General features: G+C 45.9%; 1 protein-coding gene across 1 annotated transcript in view; it reads right to left on the reverse strand.

Moving 5' to 3' along the window:
• Window positions 1-20,310, reverse strand: part of LOC118775315 (serine/threonine-protein phosphatase 2A 55 kDa regulatory subunit B beta isoform-like) — a 64,119-nt gene extending 43,809 nt beyond the window's left edge. Inside the window, exon 1 of the mRNA XM_036525178.1 lies at window positions 20,105-20,310. Within this exon, the coding sequence (XP_036381071.1) occupies window positions 20,105-20,183 (79 nt within the window). The 5' untranslated portion in view covers window positions 20,184-20,310. The remainder of the gene's footprint in view (window positions 1-20,104) is intronic.
• Window positions 20,311-21,153: the final 843 nt, after the last annotated feature.

The raw sequence follows: 21,153 nt of genomic DNA on the forward strand, positions 1-21,153 counted from the left end.
ACCCACAGTAAGAGGCTCGTGCGGCCTTTCCGGGGGGGGGGGGGGGGGGGGGGGGGGGGGCGGGGGGCTTCCAGGAAAGGCTGTTTAAAGAAGGCGCAGAGAGTCCTCCGATGTCGTGCCAAACAAACAGTAGCAATAAGTGGCCTAAATACATTGATGGCAAATAGGATTTACGGGGGCAGTCAATCAGGCAGCCTGCCGCATGTAGGAAATAAGGAGGAACGTTCACCTCAGGGACAGGAAAAAAAAAAAAAAACATTATCGGGCTGTTTCAATTACCCAGGCTTCCAGGAGCTGCAGGTGAGAAGGCATGGGCCTCTCTGACGTGAGTTAACAGCCCCTGATGTGTGCCCCCGCGGCGCCGGCACCAGCAGGCTTGTCACAGAGACCCACGTCCTCGGACCTGACCCGCATGTAAACGAGCAGGCTCTCGGACTGCCACACTAGCGCGGCAAGCAAGGACGCAGCAGCTGCCACTGCTGCGACAGAACAGTCGCATTTTAGAGGGATGAGAGAAATACAGTCATGTAATATAGAGAGGGGAGGTGAGATGAAATTAGATAAAGAACTTCTGCAACAACCGCAAGTGCAGGGGAGGTTAAGAGAATGGATGTGAAAGAGAGAAGGCCATACAGAGAGGGTAGATAGATAAATAGATAGACAGACAGACAGACAGAGGCTAGTGGTGGGGCAGAGAAAGACAAATAGTTTATTGTGAGAATGAGAAAGAGATAGAGAGAGAGACAGACTGGGAGACAGGGAGAGAAGGACGGAGAGAGACAGAGCGAGAGGGAGAGAGACAGCTAACAAGATAAATGTGTGGCTAAAGCTAGACGGATTAAAGCCAGCCTGGAGGAAGCTAATCTCATAGTGCTTCTTAAATCATGATGACCACAGCAAATTTCTCCCCCCCCCCCTCTCTGTCTCTCTCTCGATCTCTCTCTCGAAGCAGTGTAACTCAAAAAGACACACAGAATAACATCAAAAATGACCCCCCAAGTGCGGTGTATAGACAGCCTGTAAACAGATTCTGGTTTGCGCCTCTCAGAATGAACAATTCACAGCCAATGGAGAATGAGTGATGCTGACGCTGTACAAAGCATGGCAGTGAAGGGGGTCACACATAATCTTTCAAATAAACTAAAGCACCACTGATGACAAAGGACTGCTCAGAGGCTGAGGGTCACCTTATCAATCATGGCCACAGGTCTTTGGATTCACTGTTATGTATCACATTCCAGATAGATAGCACTTGTGATGTGATTATTTTACATGACAAACATTTATCACTTTGGATGTCAGTATAATCCAATATACAGTTTCAAACAGTACATATTACTGTTTTGTAGTATCTCAGAATCATTGTGAAGAATCTTTTCATGTTTAGGGCTACGTTTTTTTTTTTTCAGTGTGCACATTAACTAGAGAATGACAAATCAAGTAATATCACCAGTTAACATGTCACTAACATTAGGATCTGAGAATATTGAATCTTTATACTGAATATTAACAGGCTGATTGTTTATTGGTCTAATTAATCTACACTTTGAATACCACAATATGTGTTGCTTTTCAAATGAATGAATATCATCATGTAACCTTTTCTGTGTAAGGTATTGCATTGCTGGCATAGACATAGCACATAGCACTGATGAAGACTTATCTGAGTCAGAACATTTGAAGCATGCGTTTCATTTTTTATTCTTTAAGCACATGGCCACCTACATGAAATACCTCTTTTTCAATGGTTGGTCTTCAGTGAATAGTTACCATCCATTTTGTCCTTGTGTCAGTAATTCATCCCAGACCTCAATCCAGGGTGAAATTGTTTTCATTTTACCATGTAACAGTTTCCATCAAATGTGGAGCCTATCATCTATAACTGTTTCACAGGTACCTCACAAAAGGTATACACAGATGCAACCTAGAATAACAAATACAAGATCACATAGAAAAAGCTAACATTTCTCACCAGCTCTCCTTCAACCATGGAGCATAGGTTGTTTTGTATGTATGACCTTGTAGCTTCTACATTCAAATGCAAACTCTGAATTGTACAATTCTAGAATTGATCAGAAAACGATTCTAATTCCACCTTCACATTACTGTCACTGTCAGACTCACACTATTCCTTTTGTTCTTTATGATTGTCCACATGGTAACTTTGACTTGATCAAGCACAAAATTAATATCAAAAAAATAATCAAATTATGATTTCTAATTAATCACTTTGCATTGTAAAAAAAAACAAAATTTTGCATTATATGTTAAAACAACTTTAGCATGTGACAACACACGGGAAGAGGCTTGAGAGAGAGAGAAAGAGAGAGAGAGAGAGACAAAGAAAAGGAGAGATGATCTCATACACCTCTTTTTTAATCTGTGCCATCACTGAATTTTCCATGTGACTTTGGAGACAGTTTTCATCAATAACTTTGGCTCATTGACAAATGTTACATTAAGGAGGTACAGCTCATTCGTTTAAAGGCACAATGCATGTGTGTCACACTCAGCCCAAACAGGATCTGCCATTTCCTCTCAGGTTTATAACTGCAGTGGCTCCATTCAGATTGGTACCTTTTACTGTGAATAGTTGCAGCCTACTGCATCACAAATAAGGAGGTGAGATACAGTCTAAAGTGAGGCTCATTAACACATAAAATACGATGTGCAACAAATGTTCTGGTTCTTGCTTGCATCATAGTCAAAGTCACAAGGCCATTTCCTTTAACCCATACTTTGACCACTTCTTTTTTGACTCCATGCATGTTCATGTCAAACATGACTGCTCTTTTTGCAATGGGGAAGAAATTTAACTGTACATGATTTGCAGAACAGTCAAGCCAGAATTCACCTTGCCTAAAAGTACTTTAGCTGTTTGTGATCAGGGTTTTTTTTTTGGGGGGGGGGGGGGGGGGGGGGCTATGTACCCCTTCTGGCTTTCCTCTCTTTGTTCCCATGGTGACAGGATGTGACGGCGGTTCACACTGAGGCCATGATGCTACCCCAGCTGGTGAAGGAGAGGGGATGTGAGATGACACCGAGCAAGCCCAGTTCAAATGATTCAGCGCCCTCAGACTCTCCTGGCCCGGCAGAGGTGCTGCCAGTGGTATCCATGCCCTTCCAGGAGGGCACTTCATCTCAGAGGTGTGCAGAAACAGCTACTTTTAGCAATTCAGAATTTGAGAAGAGACACTGAATCCACACACTAGAATAGATACTTCAAACTGCATTTTTTTTTTCATACTGACTCAGAAATTTATTCGTGGTTACCTGATGATTGTCAAATTGCCTGCATTTTTATTGTAAGTTTCCATGGACCTGTGTTTCTGCACTATATAAACAAGTGTGGGAAAATTTGACTTGGTTTCGGTCCATTGGCTATGAATAAACGCAAAGCCTTTGGTGACAATTTTGCAACGCCTCTCGAACAATGAGCAGGCAGAACTTTAAGTGCCCACTTTGTGCTCGAAAGGCCGTATATTTTAAGGACTTACTGGGCTCTGGGGCGTAAGGGCGGGAGTTCGTTGGTATCAGCACTTTTGGTTTCAGCACCTTGGAGAGTTCTCTGGCTTCCATCCACGCTACAGTGCAGGAAGATAGACGGGCTCGAATAAAAATTGCCAGAACTGATTGCCAGTGATAGGATCGCGTGCAAATACAGTTCAGATCATGAAGAGTACAAGCAATGTCCAATCGCATGAAATCGCATGTAACTAAATCCCATGTGTCTCATGTGCATTTCTGAACATGTTAGTGAGGATGTTCCAAAACTGCGTATCGACAACATCGTATCAAATATAAGACGTAAACATAGAGTACTATCATTTGCTTTGATTTTGTTGGTTGTATTTCACAGAAACGGTGAGAGCAAACGGTAGGGTAAAACAGAATGGGTGAGGAGCTGGCTGCTCAATATCGTTCAGACGGAAGTGATTTACATATAAATAAGTCGCATGGAAAATGATTGATGTCTTCTCTGTGCGATGAGTTGCACCAACGCTTAAAGTGCATTACAGATACATCGCACAGGGTGTTACGGCGAGCAAGCCAGGGCATATATGCTTGCAAATGATATGGTCGCGCGTAAAAATTGCTCAGTGTAACGTGGAATTAATGTTCCTAGCGGCAGAGCCGTACAGGGTGTCTCGCTTGTCGGCAGCCTGCATGGATTGCATGGCTTTGCATGAATTTCACCATCTTACATAGTCTGTGAGGCTGCCTACACAATTTGAAAGCATCGAATTCAAAAATAAATACTGCTGTGTGGGTTAATTGCGGACCATTACCGGTACCTAAATTCTGGGAAAGTTTTGTCTGTGAAATATATAGGCCTACCGGACCTACAAATGCTGCTTCTTGACGCATGTTCCAGGTGAGAGAATGTGCTTATACACAGTTTTAATTATTCTATGGTGTTATAAACGAAACTAAATGACTGCTTTAAGCGTAGACAGCCCCCTGTCATTCTGCTTCATGTATTTTCACCAATATGTTACAAGTGCCTGACCCGCCCGTTTGTCTGGAGGAGTATTTTTGATGATCCGTCTTCTTACTAAAGTCTGCCCTCTATAGGTCTTGTGTAACAAATGCGCACACATCCTGAAAACGGTAGCATCATTAAGGTACAATTTGACTTTGTGAAAAAAATATCTTGCCTCGTTAGCGTAAAAAATAAAATTGTACTGTGTCAGACCTCAGTAAAGACCATTTGATAACTTTCCAGCGCTTTTGTAGATAAGTGAGTTTGTTCACAAGCTGGCCTCCCTGCCAAAGCTGAGGTGTCAGCTCGCGCACAATGGTGCGCGGTCATCTCTCTGAATGGATATGCGGGCTAAGCGCTTCCTGAGATCAGCGCTTTTGTTCGGTCCGGTCCTGACCTCTCAGTACAACTTAGATTCAATGAAACAATGCGATCTTATTTTAACTGAATAAATAAAGCAACATGATTGGTTCCTATCAATTGTTTATTTCATGTGACATAAACATTTTTAAATGAAAGAAATCCTATAAAATAAAAATAGCTATAGATATAGTACATGACTAATTACTTCAGCTTTCAAAATTCTGTGATTGTCCGCCAGCATGCTGTCCCTAACATCCCATCTCGTATATCGATTGTCTCCTCCATATAATTAAATCTACAGATGCTTAGCTGCAGAACCAGGTTATGCTATCTGTGAACACATCAACTCAGATATATCCTGATTCAGTGAATGGGCATGAATGGAAGGACCTTTTCAAGTACAATTCTCTTTTATTCAGTCCAAGATATCTGCTGAGATTGAACAAAGTGTATACATCTTAAAGGTTTAATGAAAACTGCAAGCTTATGGGTACTTCAGTAAATTTCAGAATAAGGATTTTGGAAAAAAGAATAAAGAAACTTCGTCGGGTAGGATGTCATGAGAGATTTGCACACCCGGGCGGAGCGCAGCACCACTGAATGAGCCAGGCAGCGCCGGCGGCAGGCCTGGCTCTGTAATGAGACCGGCGGCACCATATGGCCGGTCCGCCGCTCGGTGAGCACGCGTTCGCGTGAGACGACCGCCCGGCGACAACCTGTTGTTTTTCATATAACTCCGAGAGGAGGAAAAAGCAGGACGGTTCATGGCAGGAGATGTCTGGTGAGGAACATCTTGTTTGTTTTGTTTCCTTGGAGGACACAAGCAGAACGGACGCGGTGGTCCCGTGCTTAACCTATAACCCCTAGCAGATGATATATTGATGACGGGAGTGAGCTACCTGTGTGACATGGCAGCTGGACTATCGCACCAGTACAAAATATACCCCTCTCACACCTTGAAATACACCAGCCAACGATCGATAAGTGATCACTCAAGTGTTTGCCAAGGTGAATCATGCTGAAGCATTTTAATTGAATTGCTGTAAATCAAATCATGGGTTTGCCTTGAAGGTATCTGTCCCAACTCGGAGCACAATTCACGTCTTCCAGCTTTTTTTTCGTGCAGATTGTTCCGCATTACCCTTCCAATGAAGTCTGTGGTGTATAATATCCCTTAAACGAAATTATTATTTCCAATCTTTCAGCACCATCACCTGGACAAACCTTGGAATTACAACTGTTTATTCTCCAATTCTCAAGGTACAAACTGACCCGTAAAAAACCTGTTAATAGATGTTCAACAACTCAAGGTTCTTTATTTATTATGCCAGTATGATTATGACATAGCAGTTTATATTTAATGTAATATTTTGTTATTTTGTTATGTAATTCAAACAATACATTTAGAATAACAATTACATTTAGAATATAAATACTTAATATTGAGACTTGTAAATCCTTATTACAAGATAGAAAGATAGAAATATATGAGTGTGTGTGTGTGTGTGTGTGTGTGTGTGTGTGTGTGTGTGTGTGTGTGTGTGTGTGCGTGTGTGTGTGTGCGTGTGTGTGTGTGTGTGTGTGTGTGTGCGTGTGTGTGTGTGCGTGTGTGTGTGTGTGTGTGTGTGCATGCACATGTGCTGCAGTCAATATAAAACTAAGCTGACACAGCAGTTTGGCTTTCAGATCAAGGCAGGCAGAACTTTACATGCAAAGCACATATACTCTCTCACACTCAGCCACGCACAAATGCAAACATGAGAACATCACACACACACACACACACACACAAACACACACACATCTATTTATTATGAGTGTAAATCTGTCTTAGCTGTCCTCTCTGCTGAAAGGCCTACTGTGTCATAGGACTGCAGGAGCAAAATGGATACAGTGTTACTGGCATTCTTTGAATGCCATAACACTGTATTTAAACACATTTTCAAAAAAATCTGCCCATTGTTGTATCAAATTGCCCCAGGCTTTTGCTAAGCACTTTTTTTTTGATTCCCCTATGGATTAGCATTCTCGTCAGGGCTTCCAGATACACTCTAAATGGAAATTGCTATGAAAATTTATTTTCTGTTCATATGCAAATTGAACGCACATTTAATGTTTAGCCCTTTAAATGAAATCCTACCACGAGACAACAGTAAATTGCAAGACATTATCTTTCATGTTTAAGGCGGACCAAATTAAATGAAGCCTGGAAGACTAAATTGTTTTACGGTAGCTGTTTGGTTCCGGGGGAGCCGGCTAGACTATTAACAGATTGTTAGACATGTTACAGCGGGGCAGTTTGTGTTGTCTTCGCGCCGGCACTGCCATAACAGGAGATCAAATTAGAGCACTCCAGTCACTTGGCAAAATATCAGAAGCGGTTTCTTGGACAACAGCGGGGAAACAAACCCCAGCTGATGGTTTTGTCTCGCGCCGCCACAAGGCTTGCTCTGACTCGCAGCATATGCAGAGCAAAAGAATGACATTTGTGTGCAGTGTACACACAATTACTATAATTAGTTTCGTAGCTGTAGCGGGGCAGCCTTTGAGGCGTCTTGGGAAATGGCTCGATTTTGAAAGCTGCAAGCACAGTGCTCTGGTTCTGCCTGCGCCTTGTGCTTGAACTAGTTTCTAATCGGTACACAGACCGGTTCATTTCACATTTCACGTTCCCGGCCAGCTGTCTCTGAGATACCCCCAGGGGACACAGCGGTCCAGTTCAATCAGCGTTGGGACTGTTAGACTTTTGCATGTTAAGTCTCTTTTTATCATAGTATAGTTCTGTGTCGTTTTATTACCTTGTTTTGGTACTAATATTCAGTCTTCACGTGATCTTCAGTGTTCAGATAACCATCTATCCCAGCCGGTTCCGGTGTGTAGTGCGATGCCTTGTGTAAATCCCACTTAAGCGCGAACACGTCCCGCGGCCAGGCGGGTATCGATCGGGCGCTGGGGATCGATTAGGCACTGCAGGGTGGTGCCGCTCCCTCGCTGTCTCCCGGGCCAGGGGCCGGGGCGGTGCGGTTGGCGCAGACAGCAAGAGCGAGCTTACGTCCGTGCGCGGTGGAAAAAGCAAAAATCGCGCACCTCAGGCGGAGTGGAATGAAGGCAGCCCCGGGTAGGTTTTGGTTGTACCGGTCGCGTCAGTTGTGCTGGGCCCTCATTTTATCGGCTCCTCGAAAAGGATCTAAATCTAATCTGTCAGCACAAGGACGTTTCAATCCACAATTGTTTAGGAGACAGCGGTCTAATTTATTCAACCTTTATTTAACCAGGAAAGAAATCTCTTAAAATCTGTCTTCCTGGCCTATAGTAGCAGTCAGGCAAGCTATAACAAAAACAGATTAAAATGACCAAAAAGTACAGCGATCAATCAAACGTTACCAGACACAAATGAATAGAATCAAATCAATTCGCACAAAATGTATACATATGAACACATGTAGAAATAAAACAACCCATATGCATTCTCTGGTGTGCAGAAAACCAGCATTAGACATTACCAGATGATATCATTTTGGCCGAAGGAATCGATAACCAATTATAATGTACTGGGGATACGTCTAAGGATTAAATGCATTTCTCTCCCCCCGAAAAATGCACATGATTCTTTAGCTCCAAGCAGAAAGAGGTTTTGTGCGCTTATTACTCAAGATGCTCCATTGGTCCTCAGCATTCTATTGACCACATATTCCAGCAAGGCATATTCTGAGGCGCGTAACGAAACAAAATGCAGTGAGCTTTCAAGCTCATCTCTCCCACAGCTGCGTCGTTTGAGCAGCCAGTACCGAAACATGTTTCCTAATTATTGCTGTGATGGCAGTCAGCAGCTACCGGGCAGGCACTTGGTGGAGCACAATGAAGCTTATTAAGAATGTCGGAGAGAGACGGTCAAAGGGCGGCGTATTTCCCAAGTTAGCGCAGCTGCGTCTTCTCTGCCTCTGTCCAAGGGAGACTATAAGGTTATGAACAATGGACTCTGATTACAGTTATCGCAGCTTTAATCTCCCAGGAAAAGGTCTGAACAGCGACAGGGTCGGCGTCTAATATGTTTTTGAAAGAGGCTGCGCCACGAAAACCTGGTTGATGTTCCGGTTTTCACCTTAGGCGAGTTAATAGAGTCCAGATAAAACAGCGCCGTGACAAAAGCGTGACCCTCTGTGCAATGTTCGGGAGCATACAGAGGTGTGTGTGTGTGTGTGTGTGTTTGGTTTCTGGGGGCGGTGTTTGCTGCACAAGGCCAGTCCAAAGAGAGTGGGCCCATCCATGTTCCAGAATATTCTGCTGGCAACTGTGGCAGGAGATATGCTTCTGACAAACATAAACATCCTTTTTTTATCCACCCTGACTCATACTGCATTTCACAAGCTTCATCCTTATTCTAGATGCACCGTTTCAACTGACATCCCAGTTAAACTCACATGGGAGTTTTTCCTTGGCTTTAATTAATTAGCAATAATAGCAAAATACAATGGATAGGACAGCTGAAATCCTGTAATTGTAATGAGTCCGGTTTCCATTTATTTCCAATCTATTTTACCAGCATGTCCTAGTCCAGACTCTTTAAGAGGGAATCAATTCCTATTTCTGTATTCACCTCTTCAAGCAGCCTCAGCTCCCATTGAGCAATAAACAAATCCTCAAGTCAACAATGAATGGCACGAAGAGAATTACATTCTGCTGTTTTTTTTTAAAAATATTTTCAAAGTGCCTGGGGCGGAACCTATATTCCTCTCTAGAGCGCACTCTATCTGTCCTATCTGTGTCCCCGATGCACAAATCACACTCATTCTACAGATTCCCATTCAACCATGCTTTGAAAACCCCTTATCCCTAATCCCACAAGATCAAAAAAAAAAAGAAAAACCCATCTGACAATTGAAAAAAAAAAAAAGATCCCGCTCTTTTTAGCACTGGAGAAAGCCACACAGGGGATTATGAGAATGGGGGGTTCAATTACAAGGACCACCGTGAAATCTGCTTTTAACCACGATTTTTACAGCCACAGTGACACAAACAGCCAGCAATCCAGTGTGCTGGAAACCGCACATGTGAAACCGGTGGAAATCCCCCACTTCCAGAGCCACAATGCCAGGACTGAAGCCGGTCCATCCTACACTCACAGCACTCTGACAGAGGGGTGGAAAAAAAAACTAATGTAGCGTAAAGCGTAGAAGCAGAGTACTGGGTGTGATGCATAATTCATCCTTCGTGAGCCATTGAAGCGCTCCTGTTTTATGCCTTCAAACCTATTTGGCCCGACTTAACCTCTTTCTCACTGCCCCTGTGCGACTGTTTCTTTATCCGAGAACCCCCCCCCCCCCCCCGGCACCTGGCTGAGTCAGAACGTTACCCCCCCCCTCCCCTCCTCCTCCCCTCCCCCCTCCTCTCGCACCTCTGTTACAGTGTGTTACACAAGCCGGTGTCCTGGTGAGTCATGCTTCAGAGAGAGCCCAATCAGCCACACTCAGAGCCGCAGCCACGGCTGAGTCCTGGGTCTTTTTTTCCCCAGACATAACAAGCGCGATGACAAGTGGCAGACCCTGTGATGCACCCTCAAACTTAGGTGGTGTTACCTTGTTGCTGAACCGCTTTGATGCAAACAGACAGGGGACACAGATGTACAGACCGACAAACGGACACAACAGCAAGCCGAACACAGCATCCCCAGAACGAGGGTGAATTTACACACAACGTGACACCTTGGGCTGTGTCTCTGGCCGGACACTCCTCTTTCCCTGTGATGCAGGGAGGAGGTAACAGGCAGATGCTCCAGGCAAGGATTAAAGTTGCAAGTAGTGGTGGAGGCAGTGGTGGGTCCCTCATGACCAGCAGACGGCAGGTTCAAACCCTGAATGTTGCACCCTCCAGCTGTGTACTTTCCCTGCATGGCTTCTGTTAAAATATTCTGCTGCATAAACAGATGATGTGTGAAAGCCATTGAAACCAGTCCTCTGAGCAAAAAAACAATATAATGGACCGAGCACAGGTGGGGATCGTATCAGAGCCCTCGGGTGCCAGTACTGCCTGTCCAGATGTTGCATGCTCAGAGTGCAGCCCAATTGTCGGAGCCCAGAGCTCTCGCAGTACAAAGCGGACGACGTCACACTCAGACATAGCTTTCAGGCAGATTCATGCAGGGTCTGAACCACAGGAGACAGCCAGTCAGCCTGTCATGAAATTCCCAGAAATGCAGAACCAGAGAAGCTGCACAGTGTGGGCACAGGAACTGCCCGGGAAGATGTTCCTCTGCCAGACTGTCCTACACAAAGCAGGCATTTTGCTTGTTATATTTAACAACTGCACACTGATGTGCATACCTATGTTTAACATCATGGAGCTAATGCTTTGGGTAGACACTTACATCACCTTTTGGATCAGCTGGGCCAGAATTTGGACCAATGAGACAGTGACACAGCCTTATTGCTCTGTGCTGCCTCTGGTGCTGCTTCAGGCCCGCTTCGGTCTCTGTCCGTGGTGCTGAAGTAGTTAATCTTTGCTTCTGCGGGGAGCTCTTTCAGTGTGGGGCAAAAACAGGTCTCTGTCTGACGGTGACTTTCAAGTGACGCTCAATTTCAATCTCTTTGTCCCCGTGGTTAATGTATCCCTCTCCATACAACACATGCACGCATCACATACACACATATAAACATGCGCACGGAATTGCTTAGATTGCAAATGCGTGGATGTAGAATGTAACAGGAAAGCATACGTGCCTATTCACCAAAATGTATATGGCACATGGGCCGTATTACATATTACAATTGTATCAGTACAGAATGTAGCAGAATACAGCAATTTACACACATACTCCCTCTCTCTCTCTCTCTCTCTCTCTCTCTCTCTCTCTCTCATTCATCGCTCTATACTCTCGGGGGAGGAGGACTCTCGAGCCTCCTCCGGACTCCTGCAGCTGCAGACATTGTTTCCGAGCAGTGCAGGCTAAAATAGCTCTGAGAACACAGGGCTACTCCGCATGTATGACCCATCCCACATCACCGGGGTTGCAGAATGGGCAAAATTGACAGCAGTATTCACATTCAGACTGTGTGCAGCCAATCATCCGGGTCCCTCTGCCTTTTCCTTCTATGCCCTGGAGCCTATATATTTATATTTATGGATGGACTGTAGATATAGTTACAGCTATAGGTTTAGGTACAGATAGATATATATATTATACATACCACCACAAATACATACACACACACACACACACATCTGGCATCTGTTGTTACAGTGTTAATAAGAAGACTCCATTAATCTCTCTTGCATTTCATCTTACAGTTTAAGATAAAGGGGGAAAATGTGCTAACTTTGCATTGTTAAATCGCAATCGATGGAAACCTCCCCCAGAAATCGAGAGTAAAGTAGCAATTACGCAGACACAAGGTAATGAGGTGGCAGCAGAGCTGTGAGGCAAAGCACTACGGAAGCTCAGGGCCTCAGCGAGGGAGGAGGAAGCTTCCCGCTTCCCAGGCCTCTTTCCAAACGCCGGTTCAGATGAACAAAAAACCAAAGGCTCTTTTAGAGTGTTAAAATATTCAGCGCTAATCACGCATTTAGCAAGCGCTCAGCGTCTGTTAACAAGCAGCGAAGTAGAAGAAAAAAAAAAGAAGCCATTCATTCAGGCAAAGGCTGTCGACAGTGCAGCATCTTTGCCCCCCGATTCTGTCAAAGGCTGTTTGGGCTAAAAATACCTGTTGGAGGCAGCAGTTCGGTTGGAGGAGAGAGTTCGATTTCCTCTGACTCACTCCCCTTGAAAAGTCTCTCTCTTTGTCCAAACGGGTGAGAGGCTCACCCACTTGCCACACTTGTGTCCTCTTCTGGCTGCCACTTCAGATGCAAATGCCACCACCTATCCCCCTCCCCCTTCCCCTTGTCCTGCACACAACCAAATCTGTAGATGATTGTGTACCACAATAACCGCCCCGCCCCTCCCACACACACACACACATTATATTACATTATTGTCATTTAGCAGATGCTCTTAAACAGAGCACCTTACAATTTCATCCATTTACACAGCTGGATGTTTAATGAGGCTGTGGGTTTAACTGTGGGTTAAGTAGCTTTCTCAAGGGTACAACAGCAGTGCCCTAGGGGGGAATCAAACCAGCAACCTTTGCGCTACAAGCTCTACTCCTTACCACTACACCACACTGCTGCCCACAAAAACACAAACACATCATCTTAACACCACCTCCCATAGTAAGGCTTGGGGGTGGGATTGGAGTAAAGCCAGTGTTCCTGTCCTTGCAGGTTGCAGGGAAATCCATCTGTATCTCTGACAGCATGGACACTTGGACCGTGCCTGTTTTGCAGATAACAGACGGTGGTCCTTCGCTCACGGGGATTACATCCAGTTGATGATAGCAGTCGCAGCATCTGATAATGTCCGCTAGTGCATGGAGGGGCAGAATACAGAGCAAGGCATGCGTGTGTCCCTGTGTGCTTTTATTGCAAAAGCAGGCACAAAGACACAGGCTCAAAGCACAGCCTGTTAGCCATGAAAAAAGAGGATATCACTGTGATAATAGAGGAAAGTAAAGTCTTTCCTCGGTTGTCCAAGGTTGTTGGGGTGATTCCCCACTGGGGCACTGCTGCTGTACGATTGGTCAAGGCACTTCACCCAGAATTGCCTCATTTAATATCCTGCTGTATAAATGGATAAAACTGGATAAAATTTTAACTTATGTAAGTCGCTCTGGATAAGAGCATCTACTAAATGACAACAATGTAATGTAATGTAACGTAATGCAAAACACCGAGTGGGAAATAGAAACCTGTAACAAGGCTTGCTGCAAAGTGATTGGCCTGGGACTCGGGGATGTGGGAAGGTGGGTGGGGGATATGGAGGGGGTGTCATGTTTTCTAAAACCCCCACAGTGTGCTGCCAGTGGCTCAGCCACATATACAGACCTCAAGAAGGACACTTAGAAACGGGGGGTGGGCACAAGCTTGTGGGCGGGTCCATGCTGCATGGAAAGCTGCAGTATTGGACAGCAGGATCCCAGCTGAGGGATGGTAATAGAGATGAGGCTTTGAGATAATTAGGTGGGCAAGTATGGGGGGGGGGGGGGGGGTGCTGTGACCTCCAGGCGACTGGCCTTCCCCTCTCCTCCCGTCCCACAGGGAGTCACGTCTCAGGTCAGGGAGAATTAGCTCAGCATTCTCTGTCCAGGGAGGTTATTCTCCCACAGCCGGGAGAATCCCATCTGGGTGATGGCAAAACAGCTCCTGCAGCTGTCCCATGTGAACAAGCAGGAGAGAGGGGGGGGCCGTCTTGCCACAAGGGAGCAGTCGACACTGGGTCATCCCTGAGGACCAGATCTCCTCGCTGGCAGCGAGAGGAAGTGGCTATTTCACAGACGTATTTTCATATCTCTGCATTCTTATGCAATGGGGTTTCCTACGGCCACTCCACACAACTTCTTCAGATTAGCGTTGCTCTCCCAAAACTCTGCTGGACAAAAAAAAAGTACAATTCTGACCCTGTCTTGCTGCAGATACTTTCCACACATTCATGAGAAGGCTAGAGTAATGGCCTTTCTGAAATGAGAGATACCCTTCTGCCGTCTACTATGACGAGGAGACAGACACTCATATGGATAAACACGTAAGACACGCAGTTCTTAATGGAGCGTGATGCCTTTGGAACAGCCCTCTCTTTCAGCTCATGTGGGGATGATATATCAGAAGTAACTGCATTACGCTGACGAAAAAGTCCTAAGAGAGACACGTGCTTTCGAAGAGTGGAAGGAAACAAATAACACGCTCGTTGCTGTTTATTAATGCGGCAGGATCAGCCTCTCACAGAATCGCAGGGGGGAGGGAGGGAATGCGTTCACTGTTACACTCCATTATGACTTCCGTTGTTGACGGGCAAAAAACAAGTGCGAAGCCCGCGGCAAGACGCATTAGGAGGGGATGAGGTGTCAAACGCGAAGATGGCGAAGGATGCCGAGGCAGAGAGCGCGTATCAGGCAAACACAGCCACACGCTGAGACGCGAGCCGAGATCCCGCGGAAAAAGGGAAGGCCCGGCGAGCCGACGTGGAAGCACAGGCACAGCCCAGACTGTGTAAGGCATTCGATCAAAGTCTCATTCATGGTTATTTCCCCCAGCTCTGACTCCCTCTCATCTCTCATATCCCTGCTGGTCTGTCTCTGCTACCAGCACCTTCATCTCTCTTATTCTGATTCTCCTGCTTGTTTACCCTTCCTTTCCCTTCCCTGCCTCTCTTTTTCTTCTTCTGCTTTCTACTTTATCTCTCTCTCACTCTCTCTCTCCTCCCCTTGCTCTCTATTTCTCTCACCCCCCCCCCCCCCCCCCCCCCACTCTCTTGCACTTTCATAACTGTTTAGGGCTTTGGAAACTGTGTCTGCAAGATGGATGGAGAAGGAGCTTTAAGATTAAAAATTTAAGACTGAATTTATGAAACTGAATCCTTAGGGATGGAAAAGTTAATTATTTCATTTTGGGGTTTTCCCCCATTTATTTTTCATTGAATTATTTTGTGTTTTTATTTTGTTATTACATTTTTGCTGTTTACATATGTCAGTTTGCATGTAGCTTCTGTCTTCTGTTGTTTTATATTAACTGATAAAATAAAGTTGGCTTAAAATTCCAAGTGTCTGATTCTTTCTCGTTTTCTTTCCAGTCTATTTTCTCACTTCTGTCTCCTCATGAACCCACTGCTTAGATTCACCTTCTTCTGTTCTCTGCCTGCCACTCCTCTAAGCGTGACTGACCTTGGGGCAGGTGTTACATGATGGGCGGGCCTATCCGCTTGTCCTGAACTTTAATAACCCCAACCCTGACTGTGATTAACCCCAGCCTATAAACATGTCTCCACCCCCCCCCTGCAGCCACAGAAGACATCATAAGCTTCATGCTTATCTACCGACGTCCTAATCCCAGGCACCTTGCACAGTATACATTTTAACATTTCCATTTATACAGCTAGTGTGACTAGCCTTCTGAAAAACCGAACCCACTAACCCAAAAAGTGGGATGAGGCAGATCTCCCAATCCAAGGCAGCAAAGGTGAACTTCCCGACTTTAGGGATCTTCTCTTGGGCCTGCACTGCCATCACAAAGTGTACAGGTGCGTGAGAAGTGTGTGTGGCCCTAATCCTGACACTTTCCCGAACGCAGTCTGGTCAAGTGCTTTGCCCAAGGGTAAAATAGCAGCAGCAGCCCGTTAAGCATCGGCAGCCTGCCCAGATCCTTCACCGCTACACCACGCTCATTGCTACTCCAGTCACAGCTGCTCTGACCCGGCGGAATCCCAGGCATGTCCGCAGTTCCCATCATCCTGCTCGCTCCTATAGCAACAGTGGAATCCTAACGGAGGGGCTGTGTGACACGCTCTCCCACAATATTGGCGAGGTTATGAGTCTACTCATCCACACAGGGTTTCAGGGACGTCCTGAAATCCAGCCACCAAGCCAAAGCCTGGAAATGGATTCCTCCTATTTGAGTTTACGATAGTCACCCACTCCACCTACTACCCCCACCCTCCCACCCGCTCCCAGCACCCCCAGCACCCCCAGCACCCCCCACCCAGCTCCAAACTGACAAAAACACACAATAGCGAAGAAGCAATCACCACCTCTTAAGCCGTAATGGATCAGAGTTCAGGTGACACATCAAATTCATCGCCGGGGAAACAGAGACGATAGGCATGCAGATGGGGTCGCTCAAGCGTCACATCGAATTAGAGGCCTTCAAAAGGCTCAGGAATCAGTCACAGTCACGGCTTGAAATAGCTCTCTCTCTCTGTCTCTCACATTGATCACCAAGCTTGGCGAGGGCAATTTTAGCCACCATTTGACACAGGAGAAGGAAACTCTACCCCCCCGTCTCGCCCGTGATACCCTGTCTCTGTGGAAATTCAGTATGTATTGATTCAAGGCCCTTCTGAGATATCTGAGTCCATTACCTCGTGGGTGTCATGGAGTGATCCTGAAGGACCTTCTCTCTCAGGAACTGTCCTTGATTTGTAACTGGGTGTGCCACGGAGAAGGGCATTGTGGGAGTTGGAAGGAGGGGGGGGGGCATTTTTCTCTTTTTTTCAGAGAGTTGACAGAAAGAAGTCAGAGGAACAGAGCGCGTCAAGCGGATCAGGGAGCTTCCCGACAGTGCCGAAACCAGCCAAGAGACTCAGCTGTCCCGCTCTCCGGGGCCAGGGCGCAAAATCGATTTTCCAGCCCGCTGCTGGAGATGTGGGCATGGTGTTCCCCCTCGGGAGGGGCCGGCAAGCTGGGCCTGTGGTGCCGGCAGTGCATGCCAGGCATGCGTCACCGATGGCCGATCCTGAGCCGCCAAACAAGGCCACCACTGCTCTACCTTAGCTGTGATCCGCCACACATCCTCCATGTTTCCGGTAGCATGGCGGTAAGGAACAGGACTTTTAACTGAAAGGCTGCTGGCTTATAATGAAAGGCTTGTTTCCGAAATGTTGCTGGTTCGATTACCTGCTGGGGCACTGCCGTTGTACCCTTGGGAAAGGTATTTAACCCACAACTGCCTCAGCAAATATCCAGCTGCGTAAATGGATAAAGTTGAAAATCACTCTGGATAAGAGTGTCTGCTAAATGACAACAATGTAATGTAATGCAATTTCCACACCGACCCCCCTCCCCCCTCCCCCAACCTTCTCGAAGCTGTTCAGGCCATTGAGTTGGCAAGCCTGAGCTCACAGTCAAATATGAATTCAGGTCAGCTGCATCCGCATCACAGTTCATTTGATTCCAATGACGCACCCCCTCCCCCTCAACCACCCACCGACACTTTAACTATGTTACCACCCCAGTGAGTTCGTGTCGCACAGGCAACCAGTGGCCCAGCACCTGCCCTGTTGGGTATTCCTCTAACAAGCAAGCCACAGCTGATTCTTGCTGTCCAGCCATGCTCCCTCTTCAGCCTGAATAGTGAGATGCAGTCATGCGTTCATTTTTGCTGTTGGTTTCTCCAGCCTTTATCATGCCTGCTGGTCTAAAAGCTTCAGGGGCCAGTGGTTCAACAGTGATCTCCAAAAGTGTGGCTGCTTTATGTGTTTCCATCGATTACCATTTATCCAGGCAGAAAGGCATGCATTTCATATGATTTTAAAAAAAAATATTGCCCTTTTGGGTCCCTGGTGAAAAGTTATTGAATTTATTACAGTGGCCCTCTCATAAAAAAAGCCAGAAAGGTAAAGGATCTTGATGGGGATAGGCCATTAAAAAAAAGGCTTCCCAGAGAGTAATAACCACAGAATGTAGAGAGCTGGTGAATTCTGTGTGTCAGGAATGCTCTCCTCTCTCCATCTGCCTGTCAAAGCAGAGGAACACTGTGTCCCCTGGAAAGAGCTCTCCCAACGCAGCTCCACTGTGGAGGAGTAACGCAGTGATGAAGCTCTGGGTAAATGTTAAGGTTGGTGGATTTCAGTCATGCGGCATTACCTGTTCTTTGAGTCTTCTCTACGAAGAAGCGTGGAATGCACACTAGTAAACGTGGAGCCTGCTTGCAACGGAAATGATGATGGATCACGTAATCACTCTAAAATTAACTGCACGGTGAGCGTCGTGCATCTCTGCCCCACTGAAATGCAGCTTTAACACGTGCACAGCGGCAGTCTTTATTTTGTATTATTTTCACCACCTGGTCTTCACAAGCTCCGGCGTGTGATAACTTTTTACATTACATTATTGTTATTTAGCAGGCAGTCTTATCCGGAGCGACTTACATAGGTGACCGTTTTTAACATGTTATGCGTTTATACAGATGGATATTTACAGAGGCAATTCTGAGTTAAGTACCTTGCCCAAGGGTACAACAGCAGTGGCCCCAGCAGGGAATTGAACCAGCAACCGTTCGGTTGCTCACTCATGGTGGAGTCAGACAGCCAGGCAGAGCTTTGGTAACAATATACTGTTCAACTCGTAAGGCAAAGTACAGTCTGGTTACGTGAAACTGTTGTTCCAACACGCTGGCGTTTCAAGGATGCAGCAGCAGTGCTCACTGCCCTTCCATTTATGAGTCTTCTGATTGTGAAGCTGGGTGGCAGTGTAGCACAGTGGTAAGGAGCAGGGCTCATTACCGAAGGGTTGCTGGTTCAATTTCCTGAAGGGGCACTGCCATTGTAAATTGGGCAAAATGCTTAACTCAGTACATATACAGCTGTATAAATGGATAACATGTAAAAACAGTCACCTATGTAAGTCGCTCTGGATACGATTGTCTGCTAAATGACGATAATGTAATGTAATGAGCCACTAGCCTCCACTTCATACCAGCAACATCCCACTCCTGAGAAGGCTTGGCATTGAATGGTCGGGCCTGAAGATAGAGGTTGTGTGTGAGCCACTGTTCTCAGGTCAGCCTGCTCCTCCGAGCCACGCTAAGGCAACAGCAGGTTACGGGTTTAATCAATTGCCTTAGTCTCACTCTCCGACAGGAATGACCGGGCCTGTCCTTAGGCTATGGCAAAGATGGACTGAATATCTGAAACAAAATCTCAGTAAGATGAAATTTAGCACAGATCTTCCATTTTGCCTCTCACATTTACATATTGAGACATTTATGTTTTGTTTGTTTACCTACTAAAGTGGTAAAATACTCTCCGAGTGTGTTAATGAACTTTTAAGCAGTGTTGGAGTATCAGTACAAACAGACGACACTTTTCCTAACCTTCAGTCATTGTAATGCGCTGATACAATTACCTGAAGTGGAGTTAATTTACTAAATGACTCCTATTTTCAGTTGTAATTGTACAGGGTTGTAAGAGGAAAAACCTTAATTTGAACAAACATTATAACACCCTTGCAATCACGGGGAGAAATGTCGGGATATGTGTGTTATGAGGATGTCGTTTGAGACAGAACAAATTCGCTGTCATTCACCAACAGGGTTCAAGCTACCAAGACTTAGAATGGTTTTTTTTTTCGTTTTGTTGTGGAGACCTGCGACTGTTTACTTCGTGGATTAAGAATTGTTACAATTAGCACCGTCGGATAATTAAACATCAATAATGCAACAACTACGGTTAGGCAATTCCATACAATTCACAACACACCGCTGACAAAATACTGGCTCATATATCAACCTAATGATTCCAGTAACCAGAAGAGCGCCGGGACGTGGAAGATGTACTCGACGAGTCTGCGTTTGGACACCAGTCATTAACCAGTGCGTGTAGCCACACACACACACGCACACGCACACACACACACACACACACACACATTTAACAGAATCATCTCGCTTTCCTACCTTCTGTGTGGCAGCTGGAGGAGAGGATGGTGCTCGGCGGTCGGAAGAGGTAAGGCAGGTACCGGGAAAAGCATTTCATCTTTTTCTGCTTCAATTTTTTGTTAGCCCCGGCGCATTACTGTGTGGTCCACATCCGTGCTGCCTTCCGACTGCACACCAGAGCTAACGAAGAGTGGAGTCCCCGGCTGTCAAAGAGCTGACGGTGGCATCACTTCAATTCAGCGGATCCGAATACAAAGTCTTTTTTTAACGGCAATCGCAGATCGGGGAGAGGAGCGGTATCTGCGCGCGGCTGCTCTCCCGTTCACCACGCTTCCTCTCCCCCCTCTCCGTGTCGCCGGCAGGGTGCGAGGACGGGCTTTTTCCAGGAGACAGATAGGGTTGGAGGGCTGGCGGAAGGAGGAGAGGGGAGGGGTGGCTTTTGATATTGCTTGCAGTGGCACTGTCGTGGCAAGCATCGATCGCTGTCACTGTTACAGCCGTGAAGTTTTAAGTCCCAGTGTCAATGGACCTTCTCTCTCTCTCCCCTCCTCCTCCTCCTCTCTCTCTCTCTCTCTCTCTCTCTCTCTCTCTCTCTCCCCCTCTCACTCTAGTTCTCCCTTCACGATTTTCTGTTCTTACAGCTCACAGCGGTATGTCACTGGTCTGTGTGACCATCCCGACTATACAATGTAATACAGGCTATACGTACTAGTGCTGTTGTAACTATTACTTCTACCGCTATTTACTTCCGTTGCCGCTGTAACTGCTACTACTACTAATGACAAAAATAATTATGATAATTATCATTATGTATTTTTTTAATACCAGTGATATTAAAAACTCCATTATTATTGCAGCTGTACTTTAGTTTTATTTATAGTTAGTATGGTGCAGAGAAATAAGCCATTACACAACTGTAACGCAGGACACCACCTTCAGTAGTAGAGGAGTAGCATCAAAACCTTTGACACACAAGCCTTACTTCAGCAGAGCTGATTGTTTTCTTAAGACAGACATCAGCACAGTCAGAGCCAAAACCTGGCAGTGTCGCATGTGCAAGGCAGACA

The sequence above is a fragment of the Megalops cyprinoides genome, chromosome 3, assembly GCF_013368585.1.
Source record: "Megalops cyprinoides isolate fMegCyp1 chromosome 3, fMegCyp1.pri, whole genome shotgun sequence".
NCBI classification, from domain to species: Eukaryota; Metazoa; Chordata; class Actinopteri; order Elopiformes; family Megalopidae; genus Megalops; species Megalops cyprinoides.